We start from the raw sequence: 27,566 nt of genomic DNA on the forward strand, positions 1-27,566 counted from the left end.
ATTCTGGTCCTTTATTGTACATATTATCAAGTTCGTGGTGGTATCGCACTTCAATCGTTCAGTAACACTGACCATATAACTTGCGAATTACTTTTTTCATATGCCAATACCTGGTTACTTAAATTTATTTTAATAGTCCATGTCATATAGTACATACCTCATACATATCTCCATACCTCGCGTATGTAAAAATTGTATAGATAAAAAACATATAATATACATCCGGAGTTTTTAATCTTGATAGAGTTTTAGAATTTATAGAGTTTATGAAGATGAAACATAAACCATATCTGTGTTATAGTTTGATTGAAAGAACTACAGAATGTATTTTAACCGAACTTAACTGGTTGTAATATAAGCTGTTGTCTGCTGTCGTCAGTAGTGACGATTGTAGAAAATGCAAGAAATCGTATATCAAAGAAACTTTGGAAACTTTTCTGTGTCTCTCTCTCTCTTTCTCTTTCTAGCTATATTAAATATAATTTGAAGCTATCAGTTTTTATTTTTGATATTGATGTAGCTGAACATCGAAGGAATAAGGAAAAATTGGGCAATGGTGTATATGGGGTTTAACCAAAAGAGAAAGTATTTGCGAGTATGAGTTAAGCAAACACAGTTTTTCAAGTCGAAGTACACGCAATTGAACTATGTATAACCGAATATAAAGAGTAACCTGTCACAAGGAAAAGCATATATATTTTCTCTGACAGCAAATCAGCACTCCTAGTACTACGCTCACCTTTAGTGACCTCAAAACTAGTATGAGAAGGCACAGCGGATTTAAGAGAAACAAGAAAGCCAATAAATTAGCCAGAAAAGAGGCGGCCTCATATTATATTGGGTCACGACCATTCTACGGTCCTTCATGGAGCTTTTTCAAACATAAAATTAATGAGTTGCTAGAAAGAGCAGCTCAGACTGATTGGGATAATACAGACAAGCTAAAGAATCCATGTCGAATCGATCTAAAGCCAGAACTAGGAAGCTACTAACGCTGAACAGATGTGGCATATGAGTTGTCACAGGGTTTCTCATTGCGGAGTAAAAAAACATTTATTAAACCTAAGAATTAAAAGGGAAGATAGCTGCAGACTTTGTTGCGAAGAAGAGGAAACAGCAGAACATATTCTGTGTTAGATTTTGGTACTTATCATATGCCTATGTACTTATAACGGAATTAGGTAAGACCTTTCCGAAGGACATAATGACATTTTTAACTGCTACTTGTCTATGGAACTAAAATGGGTATGTCACAATAGTCCTTAAAGGATGCAGTGACGTGGTGACAAGCTCCCAATCCTTTTAAAATCTAATCTAATCAAAATATTATTTATATTAATATGATTATATTATAATTAGATTATATGATTAAGTTATAATTATAGATTTTTAAATGTATGTAATATTTCTATATATTAAACTTATAACTTACCTTCACATTTGCCTACTTTATATACTTTATACAATAAATTAAATCTTAATAATATATAATTTTTATTTAGTATAATATATTTTATTGCATTTTCTTTAAATGTGTCATATTTTTATCAAAGTGTATATTTAATATAATTAATTTAATATTAGCACAAGGACTGTTATTGACAAATATGTGAATGTTTTTGATAATAGAAAAAAAAATAATATTAAAAAATTAATACATTTTTTACATAAACAGTCGTAGAGTTTATTTTATAAATAAATAAATTATAATTTATTTGTAAATACAATTTAACTTAACTAAGTGAATTTTTAAACAATTATTTTAACTACAGAAATAAAATGAATAATTTTTTATATTTATTTTTTATATTTAAAATATTTTTAGTTTGTTGTTTTTTATTTCTTTTGGTTTTATTATTAAATAATTTCAACTAATCTATGCACACAATTACACTAATTAGCCTTTCATTTCGGGAGTTCTGGATTTGTTGTTCATTTAAGTTTTTTATTTTAATTTAATATAAATTATATTTACAATACACATTATAATTGCAAAAGATTTGGAATATTAATTGTTTAATTATATCATTTATGTAGATATTCATAATCACTAACATATGCACTTCATATTTATAAATAGAGTTTTTAATTCAATAATTTTAACATATTTTTAAATATTTTTGCATTTATTTGTTTAGTAAATATGTTTGACTTAAAGTTATAAATATTTACAGGAATAAATAAAGTTATTATTAAATAATTTAATTTAGTTTGATTGCAATTTTAATATCCAAGGTGGGTAATATAAAAATACATACTTAATGTTTGTTTAAATTTTCTATATTGTAGTTTGATCATCTCTTCCATAATTAATGTGTATTTAAATGCAAATTTACTCATTACTTGCAAAACATATAGAATATTATTTATAAATATATATAAATAAAATATAGTAAATACATTTTAACCTTAAATAATATACAGTGAGAGCTTTGTTCAATGGATGCGTTTATAAGTACAGGCATCTCTTTTAACCATGCAATATTCATAGTATCCAAATTCCAGACTTCTTATAAAATCGGTTTTTTAAAACCACAATTCTCTGAACCGAAGAGAAATGCTGGTCCCATTGACGTTCACTTAAGAGTGCTTTCACTATATAGACTACTCATAATGTTAGGCAGGTTGTGCAGATAAAACTGATTTTTATTGCTTTTATATGGAAATATTTATTTGTTTAATTCATAATCACATAATAAAGTTTTTTAGATCACAAAACAATACTATGTTCTAACATTATTGAGAAGCACTTTACTGTATATATTGAAAAATATTTATGATTTCAGTCATTTACTTAGAAGTTACTTAAATGACTTATAAATGCAAATTGAGGTATATGAGAGTAGTGTATTGAAAGTAACGCTTAACTAAAAAGAATAACTTCAATAAATATCAACTTTCAGATAATTAAAAGCCTACTTTAGCTATGTGACTATTCACAATTGTGAACTTAAATCGCTTTAATAGTACATTGTGTGAGTACTAAAACTATGAGATGTCTGGGCTCAAATCCCACAAGGGTCCCATTAAAAAAAACACGCTTTAAAACAGCATTAAAATATATTTGGAAGGTTCAAATATTCTGTAAATACGTTAAAATGCTGAATATAAAATTTACATAGATGTTTAACGTTATTAAGTAATGCCTAGAGGTTCAACTCTATCTGGTAGTGCCAGATAGAGCAATATTTCTATAGCTAATACCCAGCCAAATTAAGCTAAACTAACTTATAAGCAACAGCATAGTCACAAGAGTCTGTGGTGCAGATGCGGCCCCTGACTTCTCCAATACTAATAAATACTAATGAACTGAAAGTTAAGAATTCTGAAGGATCAATGGAGCAAATCTACACCTGAGTACGTGCTTACTTGTTAGTCTTCCATAATAGCATTATATCTATACGACATCTTATCTACAGATGTGATACTTATTGATTATATTTAATGAAAACGTTGTTCTATATATCAATATTTGTTAGCATTAGCATAAACATATACATATAACTAAAGTAATGAGATAATGTTAGTAAATATGTAATATACTGAACTTACTATAACCAAATTAATGTTGAACTTAAACATAACATTGCACTTAACTATTTAACATATGACTTGTGATATAGGATATCGTAGAAATGAACATTATAATACGATTTGATACGGTGAAGGACTCAGAAATGCATTTTGTCACTAATAAATTGTAATTTGTTGTTAAAAATCAATTATTTGAGGTATTTCTTTTGTATCATAACATATATACGATATTTATCTCATGTTCAAATACATTGTTTACGTACATTAATATGAATTTCATAAATACCATTTGGTTCTTCCTACGTCATATGCATGCTCCACATGAGTTCCATTTATTGCATTGCAAATATTTGTGTACATACTTAAAATATTTAATTATGCATGGTGAACGACTACTATAGGTATGTATGAATTCATCATTTTAAGATACAAATTCACTCATGAAATGCATATTGTAAGCTTAATTGCATACTTGCAAATGAATTTATTGAACGTTTTAATGCCAAGAAAACAGAATGCGTAGCCAAGTAACAAGCAGCATAGCATGAAGCCGTTTCCTTTCACTGTTATACATAATATATTAAATTTTATTTTGTATAAAAATATGTTATGAGTATTCATTTATTTATATTAATAATATGGGAATATTTTTCTTTTTTTCATATATATAAATATAGCACATAGATTATGATAAGCTTTAGAGCTTACATGATAATTGATTCTCATATGGGAGATCCCGAAGAACCAGATGCGCCACCACCCAGACTACCGCTGCTATTCACTGCTGACGCTGTAACACCTATATCACTTATGCTCTTAACGCGACGATGTTGTTCATAGAGGAAATTGGAATCTGCCATTGAATCCATTGTACTGCACTGTACTGGCGGCGCACTTACTCTATGACCTGGTGGACCATAATTTGAGATTGGTGGCGGTGGTGGAGCTGTTGTGGGTGCTGGAAAATGTGTTGGTCCTATAGTGGCGTAAATTCCTCCACCACCTTCTGAACTGCTATACGATGGTGTTGGGGAGGTGGAGTTGCCGAAGGAGTTGCGATCGCCAAGTGAACTACCTGTCCGTGATTTTGTGTTAAAACGGAAGGCTTTAGAGAGAGAACTCTAAAAAAATAATGAAATAGAATGAGATATAAAAAAAAATGTTATTTTCTTATTAAGTTTTTATTTAAAATCTATCAAATTATTATTGTAACTTTACGAATGTTTAATAATCTTTTACAATAATTTAATGTTTTTTTTGTTCTTTTTAATACGGGCTTATTGGTCAACAGCTAAATAATGATCTTTTAAAAAATATTTATTTGTTTTTAAAGATTTTATTTTTACCAATATTTCGACTATAATCTATAGTCATCATCAGGGTACTATAATTTAATGTTGTACTTCAAAAGTTATGAAATATATGGCGCAATAAGTGCTTCTGTTCCCTTTGGAACGGGACTACTTACAGGAAAAACAGTAAAGACAAGATGACAATGATTAATTATCAAATATATGTGAAATATTTTAAAAATTTGGTGGCTAGGACAATGTACGGAACTACTGTAGGGAAAAACCAATGAACATTTCCACTGAAGTAATGTTAATACAATATTTCTATAATAAAATAACAATTCAGTAATATATATAATTCAGTACTAATTCTATAATACTGAAACAAAAAACAGTATTATAGAATTTATACCTTATACAATATCTATAATAATCTCCCTTATGCAGCGCTGACTTGCATCCGACAAGGTGTACGAAATCGTTGTAGGCCTTAAGCAACATGGATAAAGACAATCCTTACTAAAATATGGAAAATATTCGACTAGAGGTGATAGATGTTTTGTGGAGTGTATGGAGCGCAAAATTCCAAGCTATTATATATAATAGCATGACTAACTCACAAACGCTGCTTTAATGCATATGTGCGAATTATTCGACTAGAGGTCATTGATGTTTTCTCTTATCTTTGATATTGGGGCCTGAATAAACCGGCAATATCATGATATTAATTTTTATGAAGCATAGCTTCTTAGACACATAAATTCTTTAAGCAATATCTATAGCTTTTTAAACACGAAGAAGGAACTATGATTATATTCGAAAACTTTTCCGGACCAGATCCACTATATGCTTAAGCCATAATCAAGTAAGGTTTATTTTTTTATAGAGATTAAAAATATGAGCTTATGTATGCTTTTACTAATATGACAATAAGACAGCTTTTTTTTCGAATTAAAACATAAATATATTTTAATACCTATTTCCACTTCTAATTAAAGCTCTTATGTCCTTTGACAAAAAATCTACTTTAAAATAGAAGAAGAAATTTTAAATCCAATTATTTACATAATTTTTAAATTAGCTCACATAACATTTTAACGCAGTCATTATATTTTGTATATCATTATATTTTATATTTGCAATTTAAATATGGAAATAAAAACCTATAATTTGTGTTATTGTAATTTAATTTTTACTTAAAATTTTAATAAAAAATTCATGAAGATTAAAATGTTATCAAAATTAATTTTGCTGCATTTAAGCTTTTAAATGCATTAATTATTTTTGAATTTTTAATTACTTTTATATATCCGTTTGGCACTTACCTGAGATCCTTTCCATGCCGATATCTGTGTGCAAGAGAATACAAAAAATAAATGTAAAAATTATTTGGTTAATTCAAGCAACAAAAAAAAGCATTACAAATACAGCTTTCAGGTAACTGTAACTGTTTAATTATGTATCAAGGTAATTTAATTTTATTAATTTTCTTTTATTTTTTCATTTCAATAAATATTTAATTTTCCATCACAGTACAGTACAGTGTATTGTACTGTACTGTACTGTACTGTATATGTATTACAATGTAGTACACTGTACTGTACTGTAAGAAGCTAATTTTGATAACTATTAAAATTTTTAAATAATTTTTAATTAACAAAAAAAGTTGAAATAAACTAAATTTGTTGAATTATAATCCGTTTTATAAATTTATTTAATATCCTTAATATTTTAATTCATTTCCTAAACTTTTTGAGAAGCACTAAATAAATATTTGTTAATAACTTTTTTATAAAATAATCTGGAATACAATCCGCGAATATACTGAATTTGTCTAAAGCAAACATTAGTATTTAAAATAAAATTTTTTATTTGCAAATAATTATTTTTTTCGTTTATTTTTTTAATTTGAAACAATTGTCATATGGGCATTCCTCCTGCCCTTTTGTACTGTCATCCAATTAAGGTTTTTGTGTGCATTTTGATTGACGTGAAGTTCCTGTTGCCCTGAGGGCAATTACATTATAATTATTGTAATTACAATGTGTTGATTGTGTTTACAATGTGACAATATACTTTAATATTGTAACTCGCAAAATTTTAACATAAAAAAATAATAAATTAAAAAAGAAATTATTTCTCAATAAAATTAATTAGTAAAATCAGCAAATAAAAAAGGTAATATGAAATTTATAGTCAATTTTGTTGACAGCAATTGGCGAACTTTATTTTAATATAATTTTTTAATGTTTGACAATTTTATTATCTTTAATATATAATTGAATTTTATGTTACATATTACATATAATAAATATTTTTACTTACTATATAATTGAATGCGTATTTTTTAAATATTTTTTTTTAATGTATTTCAAGCATTTTACATGGATTCTTTAATTATGTATAATATTTTTTGTATAATAGTTAAATTTGCAATTCTACAAAATTTTTTTACATTTATTTTATAGTTTTAAATTTATGACAAAAAAATAAAATCACATAATACAAAATTATGAAATATTTTATAAATTATAATATTTAATATTATATCTCATTTATTAAATATTTAATTAATTAACGTTTATATGTGTTCTTACTTTTTTATTTCACAGTATATTAATATTTATATAATTAATTAAAATTTTATTTTTAACATATTCAAAATTATTTAATGTTTATATATATTAGAAAAGCTAATAAAATATTGTAAAATTAGAAATAATATCTTTTATTGATTATTATATATTCTTGATCTTGTAAAATTAATTTTATACTTCGTAGTTTATTTTATTTCTATTAAAATGTACGTCAGTGGATGTTTTGTTATTTTTTAATATTTATTGTTTAATATTTATCTTAGCAAATATTTTAGATATATTTGTTTAAAAATTGTTATATGAATATAAATTCACTGTAAAGAAATTTTTATATGTAATTCTATGGCGATTTCTATTAATTTTACGAGTGTATTGTATACTACTACTGATCTATTGTATTATAATCGTGGGTTTCTGCCAATCAACCAGTGTTGAAGAAGAAAGGAAGAGAAATTGTTGGATAAAATTTTGAAACTCACAGGATAGACGATAAGTTTTGAAGAAAAGATTTACAGAATAAAGAAAATATAATAAATTTCATTATGAGTAGATTTATTAGATGAGTTGATGTTGAACAATTTAACATTCTATAGAAATGATAAAAAATATATAGTTTTGTCAGTATTTCAATCGAAAATACTAATTAATACATACTGACCTAATAGATCAATTAATCAAAGCAACAAGTAATTGTTTTTAAAAGGTATTTTTGATTATCGAATATAACTATCGAACATGACTATCAACGATAACTGTCGAAGATGGCCATTTAAGATAGCTATTGAAGATGCCTATAGAAACTAGCTGTAGAAACTAAGATTACTTTCAAAGATACCTATGGAAAAAATTTATGACTATCAAAGATAACTGACTATCAAAAATGACAATAAGATGATTATTGAAAATGGCTGTCAAAGATTTCTTTCGAAAAGGACTACGGAAAATTACTATTAATGATTATCAACGTGATTATCAAATGTAACTATTCAAGATGACTATCAAAGATGACTTTTGAAACTGACTATCTAAGGTGATTTTTGTAGAAGACCATCTAAGACGATTATCGAGTATGATCATAGAAGATGACTAAAAAAAAGTGATTATCGAAAATAACTTTTGAAGATGATTATCAAATATGACTTTAGAAAATAACTATCAAAGTGATTAAGATGACTATCTAAGGTGACTATTGAATGAGACCATCGAAGAAGATTATCGAAGATGTGTATGAAAAATGATGATCGAAAATAACTCTTGAAGATGACTATCAAAAATGACTTTCAAATATAACTATCAAAGATGACTATTAAAGACAATTACTTAACATGACTATCGAAGATGACCATCGAAGTTATTTATATTTTATGCTTCACCCTGGAGTACGACTATCGAAGATGAGTAGCGAAGATTACTATCAAAAATGTCTATCGAATATAATAATTAAAGATGACTGTCATAGATGGCTTTGGAATATAACTATCGAATACGCCCATCAATGCTGACTATTAAATATAACTATTGAAATTGATTATCGAAGTTAATTATTGACACTGACTTTCGAATATGACTATCAGGGTGACTATCGAAGAGTACTATCAAAAATGACTATCGAAGATCCCTAACGAAAATGACAACAAACGATGAGTTAATTATGGAAAATTTATTGTAAAAAGTAACTATAGATTATTGACGTCATTTCATAATTAATATATCATTCTCAACATAAAAAATCGGCATGTCAAACTATCTCTTAAAAAATCTGTTAAAATTTGTCTTCAGCATTGAATAGAGTAGATATAGCAATGCAAATCTAGCAGAGTCCATTAAATTATTTTCTCAATTAAAAAAAGGTTGCAGAAGATGTCAGATAGAAATTAAACGAACTTGGTAACCAGTGTGCATATAGCAGAGAGGTATAAAAATTACATTTGTAATTTTTATTCTGTAAGTGTGTAAATTCAATTTGGAGCTATTATTCTAATATTTGGACTGCGCTCACCATACTAAATGAAAATTTGACAGACATGAGAAATGCAATGATTAAATGGTTCATTTATAGTATTGATCTATTAATTCTTTGTTTTTGTAACCAGAATGTTACAACTGTTTTCGCCCGTTCGGATAAGTATTAGTCCTTGATTTTCGTTACCAGAATGCTGGATCAATTTTTTACCTATTCACATATATGTTGATCTATTGATCCCTGGTTGTTATAACCAGAATGCCAGATCTAATTTTTAACCATTCACAGAAATAAATATTTAAATATATAAAATTTAAGTATTTCTGGAATTAAGTATTAATTTTAGTTGAAAAGTTGCTTTCTTATTATTTTAAGCAAGACAAAATTTGCATAAGGGATTTGATCATTTCTTTAAGATATATAATAGTATTAGTTATTCAAACGATGTATATTTAAGGTAACTTAAATAGATTATTCTCACATTAATAGTACCGTCTGATGGTTACATATGCATTGTGATTTAAAGGAGTTGATAACAATTGGCACCTTTATATAGGCTCGTCTCATTTGACTCAAACTGGTAATATCTAGCAATCTACATCGTTTTTATGGTAACACCTCTTTTTGCTTGAAGTATCAATGAGCGAGTATTGTGAAAGTTTCCCTCCGCTGCTATAATTTTTCAAACTGATCTAAAGAACTGTTAGGATGACTTTCTAATTTTGGGCTCCTGGGAATGTATATTCTTACGGAAGACGCAATAAAACTCTGTAAAGTAGGTTTTATACTACTTTTTATTGACATAACAGAGCTTAGAGAACTGCTCTAAAACCAGAAGGGGGCACAATAGACCCGACGGTCGCAGTGCCATATTTCTTAACAATAATAATAATTCTATTTTACTGATAAGTTTGGTTGCTCTAAAACCTTTATCTACATAGTAATGATTTCAATAAAAAGATTTTCATGAGTTTCTGACATACAACAGTATTTTGAATCTCTTCCTTGAAGTAATTGCAGTTCCTCATGAGCGGATTTAGTTGCCTTACTAAAGCGACACAACCATACAAAGCAGACAGTCTGATGACTTGCTTATATGAGAACATTGTTGAAGGTGGGTTTGTCGTGGGTAGATATTGTCAAATAATGCCTCATTAAATAATAGTGATATATAATTATTAATAATATTAATAATAACAATTATATTTATACCAAGGTCAGTCCAAAATCACGACCCTATTGATTGTTTAGTTTAATTATTTTAATGTGGTTTATTCGACATCCTTTTTGGGATTCAATTAAAAATAAATTTATAACATTTAACAGCAAAAGAATGAGAAATCTTTTGAGGTTCATTTGCAAGTTTCAAGTACTTTCTGAAAGGAAGATATGTTCTTCAAAAGTTTGAGACATATATATATACATGTTTGTTGAATAAACCAGACATATCTTTAAAATTAAAATTCTTTTGTATTGTCGTTTTTCTTTTTGCAATCCTTATGAATTTAAACGTTGCAATATGGATATGTTTCTGAACAATTTCAGATGTACACATATATTTTATATATATCCCCTAATCAGCTTTCCTGAAAAGTTCATCAGCCTTATTTCATTTCTTTTAAATATACTTCTGAATTCAAAGTGTATTCTGTTATTAAGATATATTTCATATATATTCCTTGAATAGCTTTCTCTAAAAGTTCTTGAATATTCTAACACTTTTTTGGTTGTACATTTAAACATGAAGCTATTTCGTTTAAAATGATGTGTCTCGTATAAAGTTGTATATATTCTTTGAGAGAAACAGCTTCCTCCAAAAACTTTTTCAATATTCTTATATCTAAATTCATCCTTTGATTTTAAGTTTATTTTGTTTATAAAAATTTAATAAGAAATAATTACTTCTTTTTTTCACAACAATTTTCCATACACTCTAAACCGTACTCAACCCTTTTTACTTCAATTGTTTACTTTCGTCAAGTTACTTTTAATGTTAATTTGTTTATTTAGGTTTAAATGTAAGTAGACGGAATTATTAAAATTTTTTAACCACTTATGAAATTCAGTAATTAAATTTTTATTGATTATAAATATTTTTGTTTGAAAGTAGAAAACTTCATCTAATCGACTTACCGCCATTCATCAAAAGTGATTTTTTTCTAATAACATATTATTTAATTTAAGAACTCTGCTATATCTTTAGTCTGAATGCTAACTATGAGATATTTATTAACATACATGTTTTCTATTAACATTCTATTTTTATTATGTTCAGACACAACTTAATTTCGCAAAAATCTTAATTTAATCTTCGTTTAGCAAAATTAAGTTGTTTTTCCATACAAAATTCAATTTTAAGATTAGAACGAAATTAAGAAAAGTGGCTATAATTTCGTTGAAACGATGATTTCCTTAATTTGGGTTAGTATGAACACTTTCGAAATTAACTTAATTTCATTTTTACGAAATTAAGATAATTTGGCTATTCAATTTAAAAAGTTCTGCTATATCTTTTGTTTGAATGTAAGCTATGAAGTATTAACAGTACAAGAGTAAAGTATCTCAAAACATAATCTTTAATTTTAAAGTTTTTGTTGTTTAATTTGACCTACAAAACGATTACTTTCCCTTTCTGTGTGAAATTGAAATACTTTTCCAACAATAAATTTGAAATATAACACATTTATTAAGAGAGACATACATATATAAAGACACTAATCTACTTAAGAGTTAAACATTATATGAATAGTACATGCAATTTTGCGATTATTCGTGTAGTTTTAGTTCAAAAATAAATAAAATTATCATTACATTGAAATATGCCAACATAAAAGATATATACGAGTAAGTTATTAAATCGTGTACATTCTAATAACAATTCATTATTAAGAAGTACATACATATTTATAAAATTAATGTAAAAACATTTAGCAGTGCATTAAGTTTAGACATCGAGTTTCGTTTATAAACAATTAACAATTTAGTTATATATTTGTTAAGAAAATAGTTCAGTTCTTATATGTTAAAGACAACAAAAGCTTCACGACAATACAGGCTAGGAAAGAGACAGTACAAGTATATAAAATATGCTCTCAGTTATATCATTTCAATTATAGTTTAGTTGATTTTACGATTTTAATTTTAATTAATATTAATTTTGAGAAAATAAAACTAATACATAAAATTGTATATCTAATAGACAATAGCATAGTCGAAAGAAAAGATATAGAAAAAGACTTACCCTTAAACTGCCGCTTGAACGTCGATCGGCCGTGGCATAGTGCTGTAGGCCACCGGGTCCAGTAATAGGAACTATGCCACAACCCGAACGTATGCCTTGACCCAAAGTTGCTCTAAGCACAATTCAACAACATTTCAGCAAATATGTCCAAATCAGCAATACAACATTTATTGTTTTTATTGTAACGAGTGTTTGTTTGTTAATTTGTTTGTTTGTTAATAATGTTTTGTCAAATTTGTGGTTATTGTTTATAATTGATTTTATATTTTGTTATTGTTTAAAAAGCATGAATACGCACACACACACAATGCCAGGCAGAGCAAGCGAATATGTAATTTGTTGCCATAAATGTTGAGTTGTTGAGTTATTGTTGTAATTTTGTATTAGTTCATGGTGATGTGGTGAGTAGTTAAAGTAATGAAGATGTCGAGGTGAATTTAATAAGTGTACGATTAGCAGTAACAAAATAAAATAGAGACAGCAAAAATTAATACGTTAATATATTTTTTTAAATTGAATAAAAACAAGCAATTCAAATAAAACAAGACAAAATTTATAATATAAAAGGTAATATTGGTTTTAAAAATATAAAAGATAAAAAATCGAAAAAGAACCTATAAAGACTAATAAGCAGAAGCATCGAAAATATATATAAGCAACTACAAAATGTTTGGAGAAATACTTAAACTATATGGTATATTGAAATATAATATATTATATGAAAATTACTACACACTACTGATTTAACAATAAATTCAACAATACTTTATTAGTAAAAATAAAATTAATTATATTGCTAAAAACTAAATTTTAATTATATTTTTGTTAAACTTTTTTAAACTTAAGTTCAGTAAGTTTACTAATATGAAGTAGACAATTTTTAGTATCATTTATTTAAATTGGTATTTTTGATAGCACAAAAATCTTTTTATCCGCTAACACAACTTTAGCTACTCCGGCTCAATAAATACGGCTTATTTAGACCATTTATTTATTTAGACTTATTTAGACAATAATTACGGCTTATTTTTATTGGATTCTTTGATCAGTCTTCTCCACGTACGGACGTGTTTTATAGTGCTCTTGCAAAGTTTTACTAGTTAGCGGGTGTTTAGCGCGATAACTACATACAAAGTTCAAGATAAACGAAGTTATTGAGTGCTGAATCGCAGTATATATGCAAAAACTATTGAAATAGTGAATAAATGTTCAAATCAATTGTTCGTATTTATATTGTGATAGCATAAAGATTTTGGCGCTCTTGTAATAATTCGCCTTATTTTGGAACGTAAATTTAATTTAAATTAAACAAATCTGACAGAGACAGATAGTTACACTAGTGTCTGGTTTTTCTATACACAAACACATAAAAGCTGATAGAGACAGCAAATAAAAGCTTTTAAACTTAAAATAATAAACTAAAATAAGTGTTGCAAAACGCTAAAACGAATTTTGGATAAAATTAATTATCCATAAATTTAATACGTGTTATTTTGTGAAAAATTTGGAACACTTATATTAATATTTAATATTTATTTTATTAAAATAATAAAAAATTTATTTATATTAATATTTGAATATTTATTTGCATTTAAAATACAACTTAAACAAAATCAAATGTGATATATGGTACATTTTTATACTAATTAACATTTTAATTTAACCGATTCTTTTTTTTTTTTAAAAATAATTTAATCTTATTAAAATAATTTCTACTCAAAAATCACTTGTTCTGCTGCATGGGCGATACGCTAATTTATGCGAACGCTCCAGTGCATAGCAAAATAAGATCAACGAAAACCAAACATTAACTAACACAATTTCAAATAATGAGTGTTCAACGAAGTCCCTTAGCAACACGAAGCCAAAAACAGCTACAGGCCGAAAACAATTCAAACTCAATTGAAAAAAACTACGACACTTGTTTAAACCAAAAACTAGGTAATATATCTCACTCTTGGAGTGAACAATGCCGTACCCCACTGATAAGCTCACCTCATACGCTCACGGTGGGACTCTCCCCATCAAATCTAATAGCACATTCCTGCTCAACATCTACATGTACTACAAATAGCGTCACAGTATGCACTGCAAACTCGATAACTAACACCTTGAGTTCTACATCAACTCAGATATCCGTTTCGTCTACTCATGCCTTATCTTTACTTCCAACAACTTCGGTAAGTTCAATCGCTAATATATCAAACAATATACTGAACGAAATACCTACTACATCAAATTGCGCTATGTTCTCGACACCTGTGCACAAAGAGCAGAACAGCCAAAAAACTTTCAAAGTACATACTCAATCGAAGGGAAACTCAAGAGAAAACTCATTAAGCAACTCTTCAATACAAAAAATTAATCTTCCAAAAGAAAGTCAGAAAAGAACTCGTTCAAGTCCTGAAATTCGTCGTTCAAAAAATGCTGAACAAACTAAAAAACAAGCTAAATTAGATAGTTACTGGCTAGACAATCCAAGCCGTTCCGCAAATAGATTTTCAGTACTAGAAACAGAAGAGGAAGAAGTTGAAGAAGTGACACAACATGCCGAAAAGCAGCCCAAACCTCCACCAATATTCGTAGATAGGGTGAATAACATAAATCCTCTCATAAATCTTTTGTCCTCACAAGTAGAAAACAATTTTGAGCTAAAAGTTTTAAACAACGAAAAGGTAAAAATCCAAGCAAAAACAACTGAGTCTTATGTTACAATAGTAAAGCAACTAGAATCGAAAAAAACCGAATTTTATACCTACAAGCCTAAAGATGAACGAAATTTTAAAGCTATCCTGAGAAATATGCATTCGTCTGTCAATACCGAGGACATTAAAACAGCTCTGGCGGAAATAGGTCATAAAGCTCTAAACGTGTTCAATATGAAACACAGAGAATCGAAAAAACCACTTCCTCTCTTCATTGTAGAACTTGAGCCTCAACAAAATAACAAGGAGATCTACAGCATAAAGAATTTGATGCATAGTCGAGTCACGTTTGAGCCTCCTCGTCCTAAACGAGACATCCCTCAGTGTAGTAACTGCCAAGACTATGGCCACACGAAAAGTTATTGTCGAAGACATCCGAGGTGCATCAAATGTGCAAAAAACCATTCTTCGTCTCAATGTCCAATCCAAGGAAGAAGTACTGAAGTCAAATGCGTATTATGTGAAGGAAACCATCCTGCAAATTATAAAGGCTGTTCGATTTATAAGCAGCTACAAACTGCGAAATTTCCAACACTAAAACCTAAACCAACAACAACTACAAACAAAGAAACTGACGAAGAAAAAGACAAAGTTTCTATCCCAAGGGATCCCAAAAGAAGTTATGCTAGTGTGCTAGTGGAACAATCACCTAAATCTCATACTATTCCTAAATCTCCAGATACCATGAGCGAAGTTCTAATAGTAGTTAAGCAAATGTTAGAACAAATCACTACGTTAATGAATGTTCTTGTCACGCTGACGACTAAATTATGTCCGACAGTGAATTAAATATAGTGCTCTGGAATGCGAATGGGCTGTCAAAACATTGTTTAGAGCTACAAGAATTTTTAAAAGATCAAAAAGTAGACATCATGCTAATATCCGAAACACGTTTTACTTCAAAACATTATTTTAAAGTACCAGGCTATGACTTTTACCACACTATGCATCCCGATGGAACGGCTCATGGGGGAAGTGGCATTTTAGTTAAAACAAATATATTACACTTTGAAATGCAACAATACCGCACTGAAGAGATTCAAGCAACCAGCATATCAGTAAAAGATTGGTGTGGCTCAATCACAATAACATCAGTATACTGTCCACCAAAACACGCAACTAAGACGGCAACATATAAAAAATTCTTTAGAACCTTAGGTAACAGATTTATTGCGGGGGGAGATTTTAATGCTAAACACGTTGAATGGGGCTCTCGGCTTTCAACACCCAAAGGACGACAGATGCTTGCGGCTATAAGAAGCGAAAACCTTTCAACTATCTCGTCTGGAGAACCAACTTATTGGCCCACGGATCCCAAAAAAATGCCAGACTTGTTAGACTTTTGTGTTACTAAAGGAGTGCGACAAAACGACACTTTCTGTAAATCTAGCTTTGATCTTTCATCAGATCACTCGCCAGTATTATTACGGATAAAATCGAATATACAACTTAAAGTTCAAAAATGTTATCTGCACAACAAATTAACCAACTGGGATGCCTTTAGGCATACACTTAAGGCATTACTTGATGAAAAATGGCGCTTAAAACAGACGAAGAAATTGCGCTTGCAACTGAACATCTTATAAGGAGTATTCAACAATCAGCCTGGAGATCCACGCCTTCAAACATGCAACAATTCCCCACACCATTATGTAGTACGACTCAAGAACTTATAAGAGCCAAAAGAGCAGCCAGAAGGCGCTGGCAACAAACCAAATCTCCGAAAGATAAAAAACTTTTTAATGTGCTGATCAAAAATCTAAAAGAACATCTGAAAACAACCAGAAATTTGGAAATACAAAGAAATCTCCAAAGACTAGACGCAACTACTTCCACCAACTACTCTCTCTGGCGAGCAATCAAGAAACAGACAACAACGCACAATGCACCAGTAAAAAACGAACTTGGGCAATGGGCCCGAACAGATACAGAAAAATGCAAAGTATTTAAGGACCATCTGTCTTCAGTTTTTGTTCCAAACATTAATGAAGCCCCAAATAGTATATCTGAAGAGATTAGAGAGGTTTTACTGCAAACGCACCAACTGGACCTTCCAATACAAAAATTCTCCATTTTCGACATAAAATTTGAAATCAAGAAACTAAAAATAAATAAAGCACCCGGCTATGACCTAATTACTTCAAAAATATTAAAGGAGTTACCGGATGAAGCAATAGTACTGCTGCGAAACATTTTTAATTCTATTGTCACAAAAGGCTTTATCCCTCCTCAATTCAAGGTGGCTCAAATCACCATGATACTCAAACCTGGGAAAACGGCAAAAGATGTTAAGTCATATAGACCAATTAGTCTTCTACCGGTTATGTCAAAGTTGTTGGAAAATTTATTTCTTACCAGATTAATGCCCATTGTCAATAGAAGGAGACTAATTCCGGAATATCAATTTGGTTTTAGAAAAAAACACAGTACAATAGAGCAAGTACACAGAGTGGTTAATGTCATACATACAGCATTTGACAAAAAGAAGTACTGCACAGCAGCATTTCTGGACATATCCCAGGCATTTGATAAAGTTTGGCATAACGGCCTATTGTTTAAGCTTAAAAAGATGCTCCCAATTAATTACTATATTTTCTTAAAATCTTACATCGAATCACGATATTTCTTTGTAAAACAGGGGGATGAAATGTCAACTTTGCAGCTAATTCAGGCTGGAGTGCCACAAGGCAGTGTCTTGGGACCAGTGTTATACTTACTCTTCACTAACGACTTGCCTACCACCGTTGGTACTGAGATTGGAACTTTTGCCGATGATACTGTGGTAATTGCTACAGACGAAAATCACCAGTTAGCATCAAACAAACTCCAGCGAGCGCTAGATAACATTTCCCAGTGGCTTAAAACCTGGAGAATAAAAGCAAATGAGACTAAGTCTTCACAAATAACCTTTACAATGAGAAGGAAAAATTGCCCTCCGGTACGACTTAACGATATCTTAATCCCTCAATCTACCCAAGTGAAATATTTAGGAATACACTTTGACACAAAACTAACTTGGAAGCACCATATTTTTACCAAAAGAAAAGCACTTGGCATCAGAATGCGGGAGCTCTACTGGATACTAAACAAAAGTTCAAAGCTTTCCGTGGAAAATAAACTTCTTATCTACAAAGCGATACTCAAACCAATCTGGACATATGGCATTGAACTCTGGGGAACTGCTGCATCTTCAAATATTGAGATTATTCAACGTTTTCAATCAAAAACCCTTAGATTAATCTTAGATGCTCCTAGATATATAACAAATGAATGTATACATCGCGATCTCAACGTTCCGGTAGTTAAGGATGTCATAAAAAGCCAAGCCAGTAAACACAAAAAACGTATGTTAAATCATCCCAACCTCTTTATGAGCAGAATTATAGCAGAAGGAAGAACGTTCACACGCCTCCGCAAACAAACGCCATTGGAACTTTAATGTGCCCGACTTCAACAGACGGATGTGCTACTGAGCTCAGTCCATTCAAGCTCAAAATGGTCTTTTAAGTATTTAGTCACTTTTAAATATTGTTTATTGTCTACTCTGAATTGACAGATCGCAATAAAAGAAAATAAAATTAAAAAAAAAAAAAAATTTAGACCCTAAGAAGTACATATTTATTGTATAGTACAGTAAATTTCAATAAAGAATGGCAGTTATACAGTAGATGCGATTCATTTAAGCTTTAAAAAGCAGGTTTTTTTAGTGTATGGTGAGTTCCAATAAAAAAAGAAAGTTTCACTGTACATGCAGACTCACTTAAACCCTAAAAAGTAAACATTTAGTGCACAGTTGATTGCAGTCAAGAAAGATAGTCTCACAGTACATGCAGTTTACTACGGTTCTAAGTAGTAGGTATTTAGTGTAAAATGAATTTCAGTAAAGAAAGCTAGTTTCACTCAGTATCTTACTGCGGCTCGGTAAGATAGTAATAAGTAGATATTTAGTGTATAGTGAATTTAGTAAAGAAAGTCAGTGAACCAAAAATGAAATACATATTTAAACCAGTTTTATTTGTTTTTTATTATCTAATTTATATACTAACCAAACACTTATAGACAATTCGGTTATTGATCAACCACGAAAACTAGTTCAACAATGCAACATTAATGGTAAGCAAACTTAATTGATAGCTAAGTTATTAAAAAAGTTGCAACAGTCAATCTCAAATATCGTGGCATCTATATTTTGGTATATACATGATGTTCATATTTATCTATTACATTGAAAAGGAAACAACCAGTAACAACGAAAATTATATAGTCTTAATAGTGCTAACAAGCGGTTCCAAATAGCAAGGTGGAAGAGGTCTTCATCACTACAATGCACAGTCTGAGAGAAGTTATTTATAACAATGGCTAAATAATAAGAATCCTACTTCTGCCCTATATACTTTACAGATTAGTCTCTTTGGAAACCGCAAAAGAATGTTTCGGGGAAAACACAAAATTGTGTCGAATGAAGAAAAAAATGACTGAACAAAAGTCTTTTTTAAACATTTTGATAAAACATTTATAAGATATAGCTTCTAATACTAATATTATATATCCATATAATTAATGTGAAAGTTTCATATGTATACTAGGTGTCACCAGATAGTTTGTCCACTTTTTGTCACACCAATATCTGAAGAAGAAAGCTATATCGACATATATTGTTAAGAAAATAATTACTCGAAATAGCTGATTTAATCAAAATCTGTTGTCAAATCGCTATACCTAGGAGTAGATATAGCATTTAAAAAACAAAAAAGTTATATAAATTAATTGGTTAACACAATGAGTACAATACATATTTTGGGAAATGATAAAATAGTTTTTAAAACCTATATATGTAATCAGAAAAATAATTTGGTTGATTTAATCAGATTGTAACTAAATCTCAGGTCAAAATATTTTTACTCGACGCAACCATACTGTATTTTGGTTTCCATTTCTAATGAAATGATGAGGTCAGTAGAACTAGTATGTGGTTAGAGTATATTTTTCCTAGTGTGGTGTAAAAAATATGTTTATTATTATAATAAATTGGAGTTTGTGTAACATCACAGAGATATATAAAAATTAAATTTTTGTGATGTTAAGATTTTAACAAAAACATAAAAAAATTTCTATGTTTTTGATTTTATAGTAGTTTTCAATGGAATACAGTAACTTAAAAATTATTATTGAACTATCAAATCGGATGACTAACATAAGTGTTATAAAATATAACATATGTAAACATATTATAAATATAATTTTAGAGAAGACAAATATTGAAAGATATACCTATTTCAGTTATTTTTCAAGAGGTGACAGTGATAGGAAGACAATAAAGCATCATATAATTTTTTATATATTATTTAGAAGAAGTATTCAAAGTTTCAAGGTATATTGAGAATAGCCCTAAAACATTTATAAAGTATTGTAAAAAGATTTATCGCATTTTCGAGAAATATTGTATTTCAATATTTTAATAAGAACATTCTATTTTATTTTTATTAAATATCATGTTTTTTTTTTTAACATTAATTATTTGGATTTACTCTCCATAATGGAAATTTTAATAACTTTTACTGAATATGTTTACATTTAAATATATTATTAGTAATACCTAGGAAACATTTAAAAGCAAAGCTTATATTTTATGACTATATATAAAAAATATATATGTTTGTATATACAAAATAAAAAAAAATTGACGCACTAATACAAATACACGTACTAATAGAAATGCAAATAAAATTGGCAGTAAACTACACAATTTACAAAAAATAATTTGCAACAAATCTATTTTGCTTAATAATAGTAATATTATTTTTTTTTATTTAATGGCTACACAATAAAACCGCCTAAAGCGCTCTAACAATTTTAATAAAAATCTCTCGCAACTTTGTAGATATGTTTTGTTGTTGTTTTCGAATTGCTCAATTGTTATTATTGTTTTCTGTTTTGGTTTTTGTTTTGGTTTTTATTTTTGTTACGATATTTAAAAATGGCTCTTATAATTTGGTGTTGAGTTTCGTACACTGCAGTGTTGTGTGGTGAATATTGAATTGAAATTTAAAATTTAAAGTTTAAAAAATATGAAATGTGGAATGTGAAATGTGATATGTGAAGTATTTCGACTGCAATTTAAAATGGAGTGTCTGCTTTGTAACAACTTTTTCCCTTTAAGTTTAAATTTAAATTTATTTTTTTTATTGTATATTCATTTTTTTTTCTGTGTTATTTGTACATTTAATAAAATAAAGTAAATATTGGTGCTCAAATTTTTTAAATTGTAAAACGTTTTTTGGTTTGTTTTTCTGATTTTTGTGAAAAAAAAACAATAGTGTAATTTCCCTATTTTCATGTAATATCATCGAAGTCTTTATTTTGATTTTAAGTAATTTTGCTGAAAATTATCTATTTCTATTTTATTTAAAATTTAGATTCTTTTATTTTGATTTTTAAATATTTAAATCCTTTGGCTAATAAGTTTAATTTACTACTTTGTTTCCCTCGCTTATTAACGTGTATATGTGTATATATATACTCGTATGTATATTATTAAAACTATCTAAAATATTCAAATTTAAATGCAATCAATTCATGATTTCTTTCTTAATTTAAATGCATATAAAGCTTAAATATTGAGCTAAAATTGAAACAAGTAAACATTATTAAAATGTTGACAAAAACTTAACAAGAACTAAATCTTAGTAATATTTATATTATAATTATTATTATTATTATTATATATTTTGTTTTAAACTGTAATCACACTTTTCTTTTAAATTTTTAAGTAAGTTTTTTTTTCAAAATTATTTTCTTTTATAAATACTGTTAATTATTTATAGCATTAACATATAATATCTTCTTAATTATTGTACGTTTTTTATTTGTTTGTTATTTATTTATATCATATATCTGAAATAAATCTTTAAGTATTTTAAACTTTCAATTCGTTATCTGTTTTAGATTGAGTCTCTTTATCTTCCTAGTGGTTTTTGATTCATTGCTAATTGTCTTGCGGTTTCCACCTGAAATTCTTCCATTTGACAGTACACAAGATATCTGTCGTTGGGGTTTGCATGATGGTGAGAAAGTATATCGAGAGATAAAGACAGAAATTGCGAAACCTTAATTATTTGAGTTCAGTTCGAGTAAAAATAAATTTTGCAATTTGAATTTACACAAACATTAAAATACGCTATGCAGAGTAAAGTTTAAAACTTGGAAAGATTTCACAAACACTTCAAAACACAGACATTGACAGACAAAATGTAATGATGATGCAAATGAATTAATGGCAAATAAAAATTCATTGAAGCAGAATGATTACGATGAGTTAAAGAGAAGACCAAACTTAAAGCTATTTGAAATGGTTATGAAATCCTAAAATGTTAATAAATGAAAATTTTACTTAAACATTTTTTTAGTAACTAGTTTATATATATACCTAATTACAAAAAAAAAAAAACAATTTACATAGATACCAGTAATATATATTGCATATGTTTGTTCTAATGATTATATTGTAGCAGATAAAAGGAATTGCATATCTAAATAATAATAGCTTAATGTACTCAAAATATATAAATATATATAGGCAGAGAAAAACAACACCTACATGTAATTATAACGGATGGAAATAGAACATTACTACTGTCTTCGATTTGTACGGGTTTACAAATAAGCTAACATCTTATCTTTAAAGTTAAAATAAATTTAGATTTTCTGCTACCTTTCTACCCTTGATTACTGATATGGGGTTTCAGTCATTAAACCGTCGAGCTCAGTGGTTGTAATCTTTCACATTCCCAAGAAGGGGTTTTAATCGACTAAAATTACACACCATCGATGCTTTCCATTTGATACTAAAAAAAACCATAAGTATTTAGTTTTGGACTCTTAAATCTGGATAAACATCGGCGAACATGACGCGGACATAATTACTACGGTACTCCCTATCTGCTGTCGAAACCAAAACTAAGAAAAGCAATGGTAACGCATGAGAAAAAGGAGAATATTATAAAATAATATTAACCCAAAAAAATTACTTTATAACCTTATACCTGAGTGTAACTGTAATAAAACGGGCTTAATAGGTAATTATTTCTTAACTTGAATATGGTGCTCTTTTATATCGGTCGCTCTTTATGCCACTACTATTATTATTAGAAAAGAAATAGTACACTGCGAACCAAAAAGATCTTTTGTGCGCTTAGTCAAATTAGAGTTCATCTCCAAGTCCGTTGTCTTTATTCAAAAACAGTAGGGTACCTAGTATGAAATACCCTCCAAGGTATTTCTTCCACTTGTGCATTAGTACCTAGCATTCCCCTAGCACATGGCATGCGGTTTCTTCTCTTCTCAACATTATCTGCAGTCTGAGTTGGATTGGATGCCAAACTTTGTTAGGTGTTCATTCAATCTACAATGACCGGTTTGTATACCCGTAAGAATTCTAAGTTATACTTTGTTTGTGCTATGCAATAAATGAAGCTTTTTACGTTGTAAGTCCCTAAGAGGATTTTAGATTGTGATGTTCTTGGTAAACCTGCCTAATATAGTTGGGAAGCTAATAACTACAGTAGCTAATTTTCAACTGCTGATTTATGGGATAATTGTTAGTGGATATATATATTTATTATATATTTGTGTATAGCTTATATTTTAATTTTTTTTTTTAAATGTCAAAAAATTAAGATTATCTTATCTGCTTATCTGCAACAAGACAGCAGATGGCGTTGTAGTGCCAAATTAATAATAATTTTTAATGTGTTTAGTGTTTAATTTTAATTTCTATTTTATTTATATTTAAGGACACCTTTTATATTAAAATTAACTTATTTATTCAGTTAGTATAAGTAAGGACGTATAAATAAATACATATACATACAATATAAAACTTTTTTTTCTTCACTATAATGTATATTCCCATATTTTATTTTGTTTATTAATACTTTTCAGAACCTCGAACTAATTTTAAAGAATTTATTTACTTTAAAATCATTTATAATTTTTTGACATATAAATATAAATTAATGATTTATGTTACACATGGGATGATTATGATTGGTGTTGATTAACTATGAATGATTAAATTATATTTTAACTACAGTAACATACAAATTATTTAATTACATCAGCAAATTAATAACAAACTACAAAATTTCTGGAGAATACAAATAATAAAATGTACTAATGATGATTGATGCTGTGGTGATTGAATTGCAAATATGTAACACATAAATTCCATATCAAATATTATCTCAGTTGAAGTAATCGAAAAACGCAATAAATATTTCTTATACGTATATTTGCATTGGATCAAATGAAAATGTTATTGCAATATTCGGAAAAAATTAAAAAGAAAAACTAAATAATTAATTAAACAAGATGATGTGATATAATGGAAATTTAAGCGCAACAATTCAATAAAAACAATATCAAAGTAAAGTAAACTGAATTAATGAAGGATAACAATTACTACAATGCAGCAGAGTGATGGAAATTGAGGCTTCATACGACTGAACACCATACAAAGCAAAAGTTGTGAATACTACTCACCTAGCGGGTAAAATTAAAGCATCGAACTCTGTGGAAAGATGACGACGAATTATATTTTTCGACGGTGGTACGCCCAGCGCAGTTGCCATGGTGTCACCTGAAAATGATGGCTCAAGCACAACCAAGCCACCATGCACTCCGCTGTCTGTAAGTGTAATTAAACGAAGTTAAATGGCGCCGAACAAACGGATATGCTTTAATAAATATTTTATACGAAAAATTGTTTTTATTACTTTTAACGCAAATGTTCCACAATTAATTTAAAATATGGTAAAAATCAAAGAGATTTTGAAATAAGTATTAATTTTAAATTATATTCATTAACTTACCTTTTAAATTGTCAGCATATTCGCTTAGATCAATGGATCTGGCCCAACGTATGAAACGTTGATTAGTCCAGACAATTGGATCTGTGTCAACAGTTTCTGATTGTACTCTTCGCATAGCCAAAGTTTGACGATCATATTTTACAATACGTAACACATGTATGCCTAACATAATAAATTTATATCGGTGAAAATTAATATATTCATAATATTTCTTCCTCCATAAGAATATAATATATAAAAATTTAGCTTCACTTACCATGTACAATACTGGCTTGATGGAATTTTCTTGTGACACCCAAAAATTTCTCGAGTTCTTTCTTAGACAAAGTATCTAACATACGTGCATCGACCAACGAGTGTATGAAAGACTCGGCATACTGCGGTAAACCTATATCTGGTAACCATTCTGAAGCTACCCAGGTATGACCCAGCTGTGTAATCATTGGATAACGTACTAGTTCTGGGCGTCGCTGCTCTTCAATTGCTAAACGTAACTTTTTACGGTGCATTGGATGTGTTAAACCTAAACCTGCTTCCAATTCTGCGTCATTTAATTCCAATAATACTTTACCACTTTTCACATTTTCAGCACAACGTGTGCTATATTGCGGCATACCAAGTGCCACTTCCAGCCAAGCCAAAACTTGGGTGGCACGCCAACGTTCCATAGGCATTTGTGATGCTTCACGTAATAAACGCAATTTTTCTGCATAACCTTCTTCAGTTAAAGCACTCCAAGAGTAATCATTATCTACAATTAATAACGTGGTTAACAATAATAATAAAAAAATAATTAAAATGATTTTCAATTACATTCCATCGCTCCATCTGCGGAAAGTGCTTTATTTTTATTTCTTGATCTGGCAAAAACTCGTGATATGCTACCCCATGTACCTCCACGACCATTACGTGCACTTATAGTACCAGTTTTTGGTGCAAATTTACGGACTACTGCACCAGGACCATCAGATTCAACAGGTGAGCCAAGTTGCTCAACAGAACTGAAAGTAATTTCAAAAGGACTAAAATATGTTCTCTTAATTCAAAAAAATTTTTAAGTAATTTACCGAGAGTAAGCTGCAGTATTTAATGGTGATAATGTTGGACTACGTTCCTTTGGTGTGCCATCTATGGAATAAACCAATTTTTCTAACTTTTTTGTCTTTCATTAATACATGTAGTATACACTTACATTGATACATATTCTGACTAGAAACTAAAGAAATGCTGTCTGGATCTACGGTTATGCATGGTCCATTATCGCAAGTGCCATCACTGAAATTTAAATCACCACCTGTACTTTCACGATCACTGCTATTACGAATACCAGAATCATTTGAACAAGAATTTCGATCACCAGCCGTAGCACCAGAACCACCACTTAAACTGCTACTGAAAGCAGATAATGAATTCGAATTACCGCGTCCACTGTCATCTCCACGTAAATTACTATTAACACCACTAGCACCTGTCATTTGATTAACTAAACCTGAAGCGGCTGATGGTGGTGTAAGTGGTGCAAATGATAACAGACTTTCTTGATCCGACAGGCAACCGGAAAGTTGTCGTCGTGCTTCCTGCAATTGATCCTGTAATCTCTGCAATTGCATATCGCGTTGATTTAATTGTTGTGCAAGCGCTAATGAACGTTCAGCCTCATCTCGTGCTTGCTTGAGTAACTGCCAACGTTCACGCTCTCTATCTCCTGTTAGTTTAGCATTATTTGATTCACTTTCACGAACGCGATCTTGAAAATTGCGTATAAAATCACGTAATTCCTGTTCTTTATCTTGTAATGATGAACATAACTGCTTTACTTGTCCCAACAAATCACTTTTATCTGAACGTAGTTTCTTTCGTTCAATACGCAATGACATTATTTGACTTTTCGCAGAACGTAATTCGGCTTCCAACCGATCAACACGTTGTTGTGGTGTGCCACCACTGCCATCAGTTGATTGTGCATCACCCGAATCAGATAAATCTATTCCACCTACGGCGCCATCTGTGGAGTTTTCTAGCAATTTGCGCAGCCTTGAAATTTCAGTATTCAGTCGCTCATTTTCTTCACGCAGCTTTGTTGGTGAATCTATAATGGGAAAGAGTAACACGATTTATATATTAAATATTGTTTTAATTATTATTATTTTATATAAAAATGTTTCAAATTACAATACCGTAAATAATAAAGAACTTATGTTATATAGCTATATAAGTTACAAAGAGGTAGTATGAGTGTAGCCTAGCTCGTTTTGTATCAAGGGTTTAGGATTTATTATATTATATTAATTATTATTAATATATTAAATATATATCAAATTAAAAAAATTGTTATGTTTTTGTAGTGTTTGTGTAGTGCACTAAT

General features: G+C 29.1%; 1 protein-coding gene across 3 annotated transcripts in view; it reads right to left on the reverse strand.

The window, feature by feature from the left end:
• Nucleotides 1-4,165: 4,165 nt before the first annotated feature.
• LOC119677448 (kazrin) overlaps nucleotides 4,166-27,566 on the reverse strand; it is a 39,250-nt gene continuing 15,849 nt past the window's right edge. For 2 of the 3 annotated variants that reach the window (XM_038088791.1, XM_038088793.1), the window contains 9 exons: nucleotides 26,394-27,290; nucleotides 26,269-26,329; nucleotides 26,015-26,202; nucleotides 25,458-25,952; nucleotides 25,202-25,363; nucleotides 24,873-25,017; nucleotides 12,628-12,739; nucleotides 6,152-6,175; nucleotides 4,166-4,655 (listed from right to left, as the gene is read on the reverse strand). In XM_038088791.1, coding sequence (XP_037944719.1) covers nucleotides 4,257-4,655; nucleotides 6,152-6,175; nucleotides 12,628-12,739; nucleotides 24,873-25,017; nucleotides 25,202-25,363; nucleotides 25,458-25,952; nucleotides 26,015-26,202; nucleotides 26,269-26,329; nucleotides 26,394-27,290 — 2,483 coding nt within the window. In that variant the 3' untranslated portion in view covers nucleotides 4,166-4,256. Of the gene's footprint in view, nucleotides 4,656-6,151; nucleotides 6,176-12,627; nucleotides 12,740-22,261; nucleotides 22,374-24,872; nucleotides 25,018-25,201; nucleotides 25,364-25,457; nucleotides 25,953-26,014; nucleotides 26,203-26,268; nucleotides 26,330-26,393; nucleotides 27,291-27,566 lie in introns of those variants that run through there. The other variant, XM_038088792.1, reaches the window with a different exon arrangement.

Source organism: Teleopsis dalmanni, chromosome 2 (genome assembly GCF_002237135.1).
Source record: "Teleopsis dalmanni isolate 2A chromosome 2, ASM223713v2, whole genome shotgun sequence".
Lineage (NCBI taxonomy): Eukaryota > Metazoa > Arthropoda > Insecta > Diptera > Diopsidae > Teleopsis > Teleopsis dalmanni.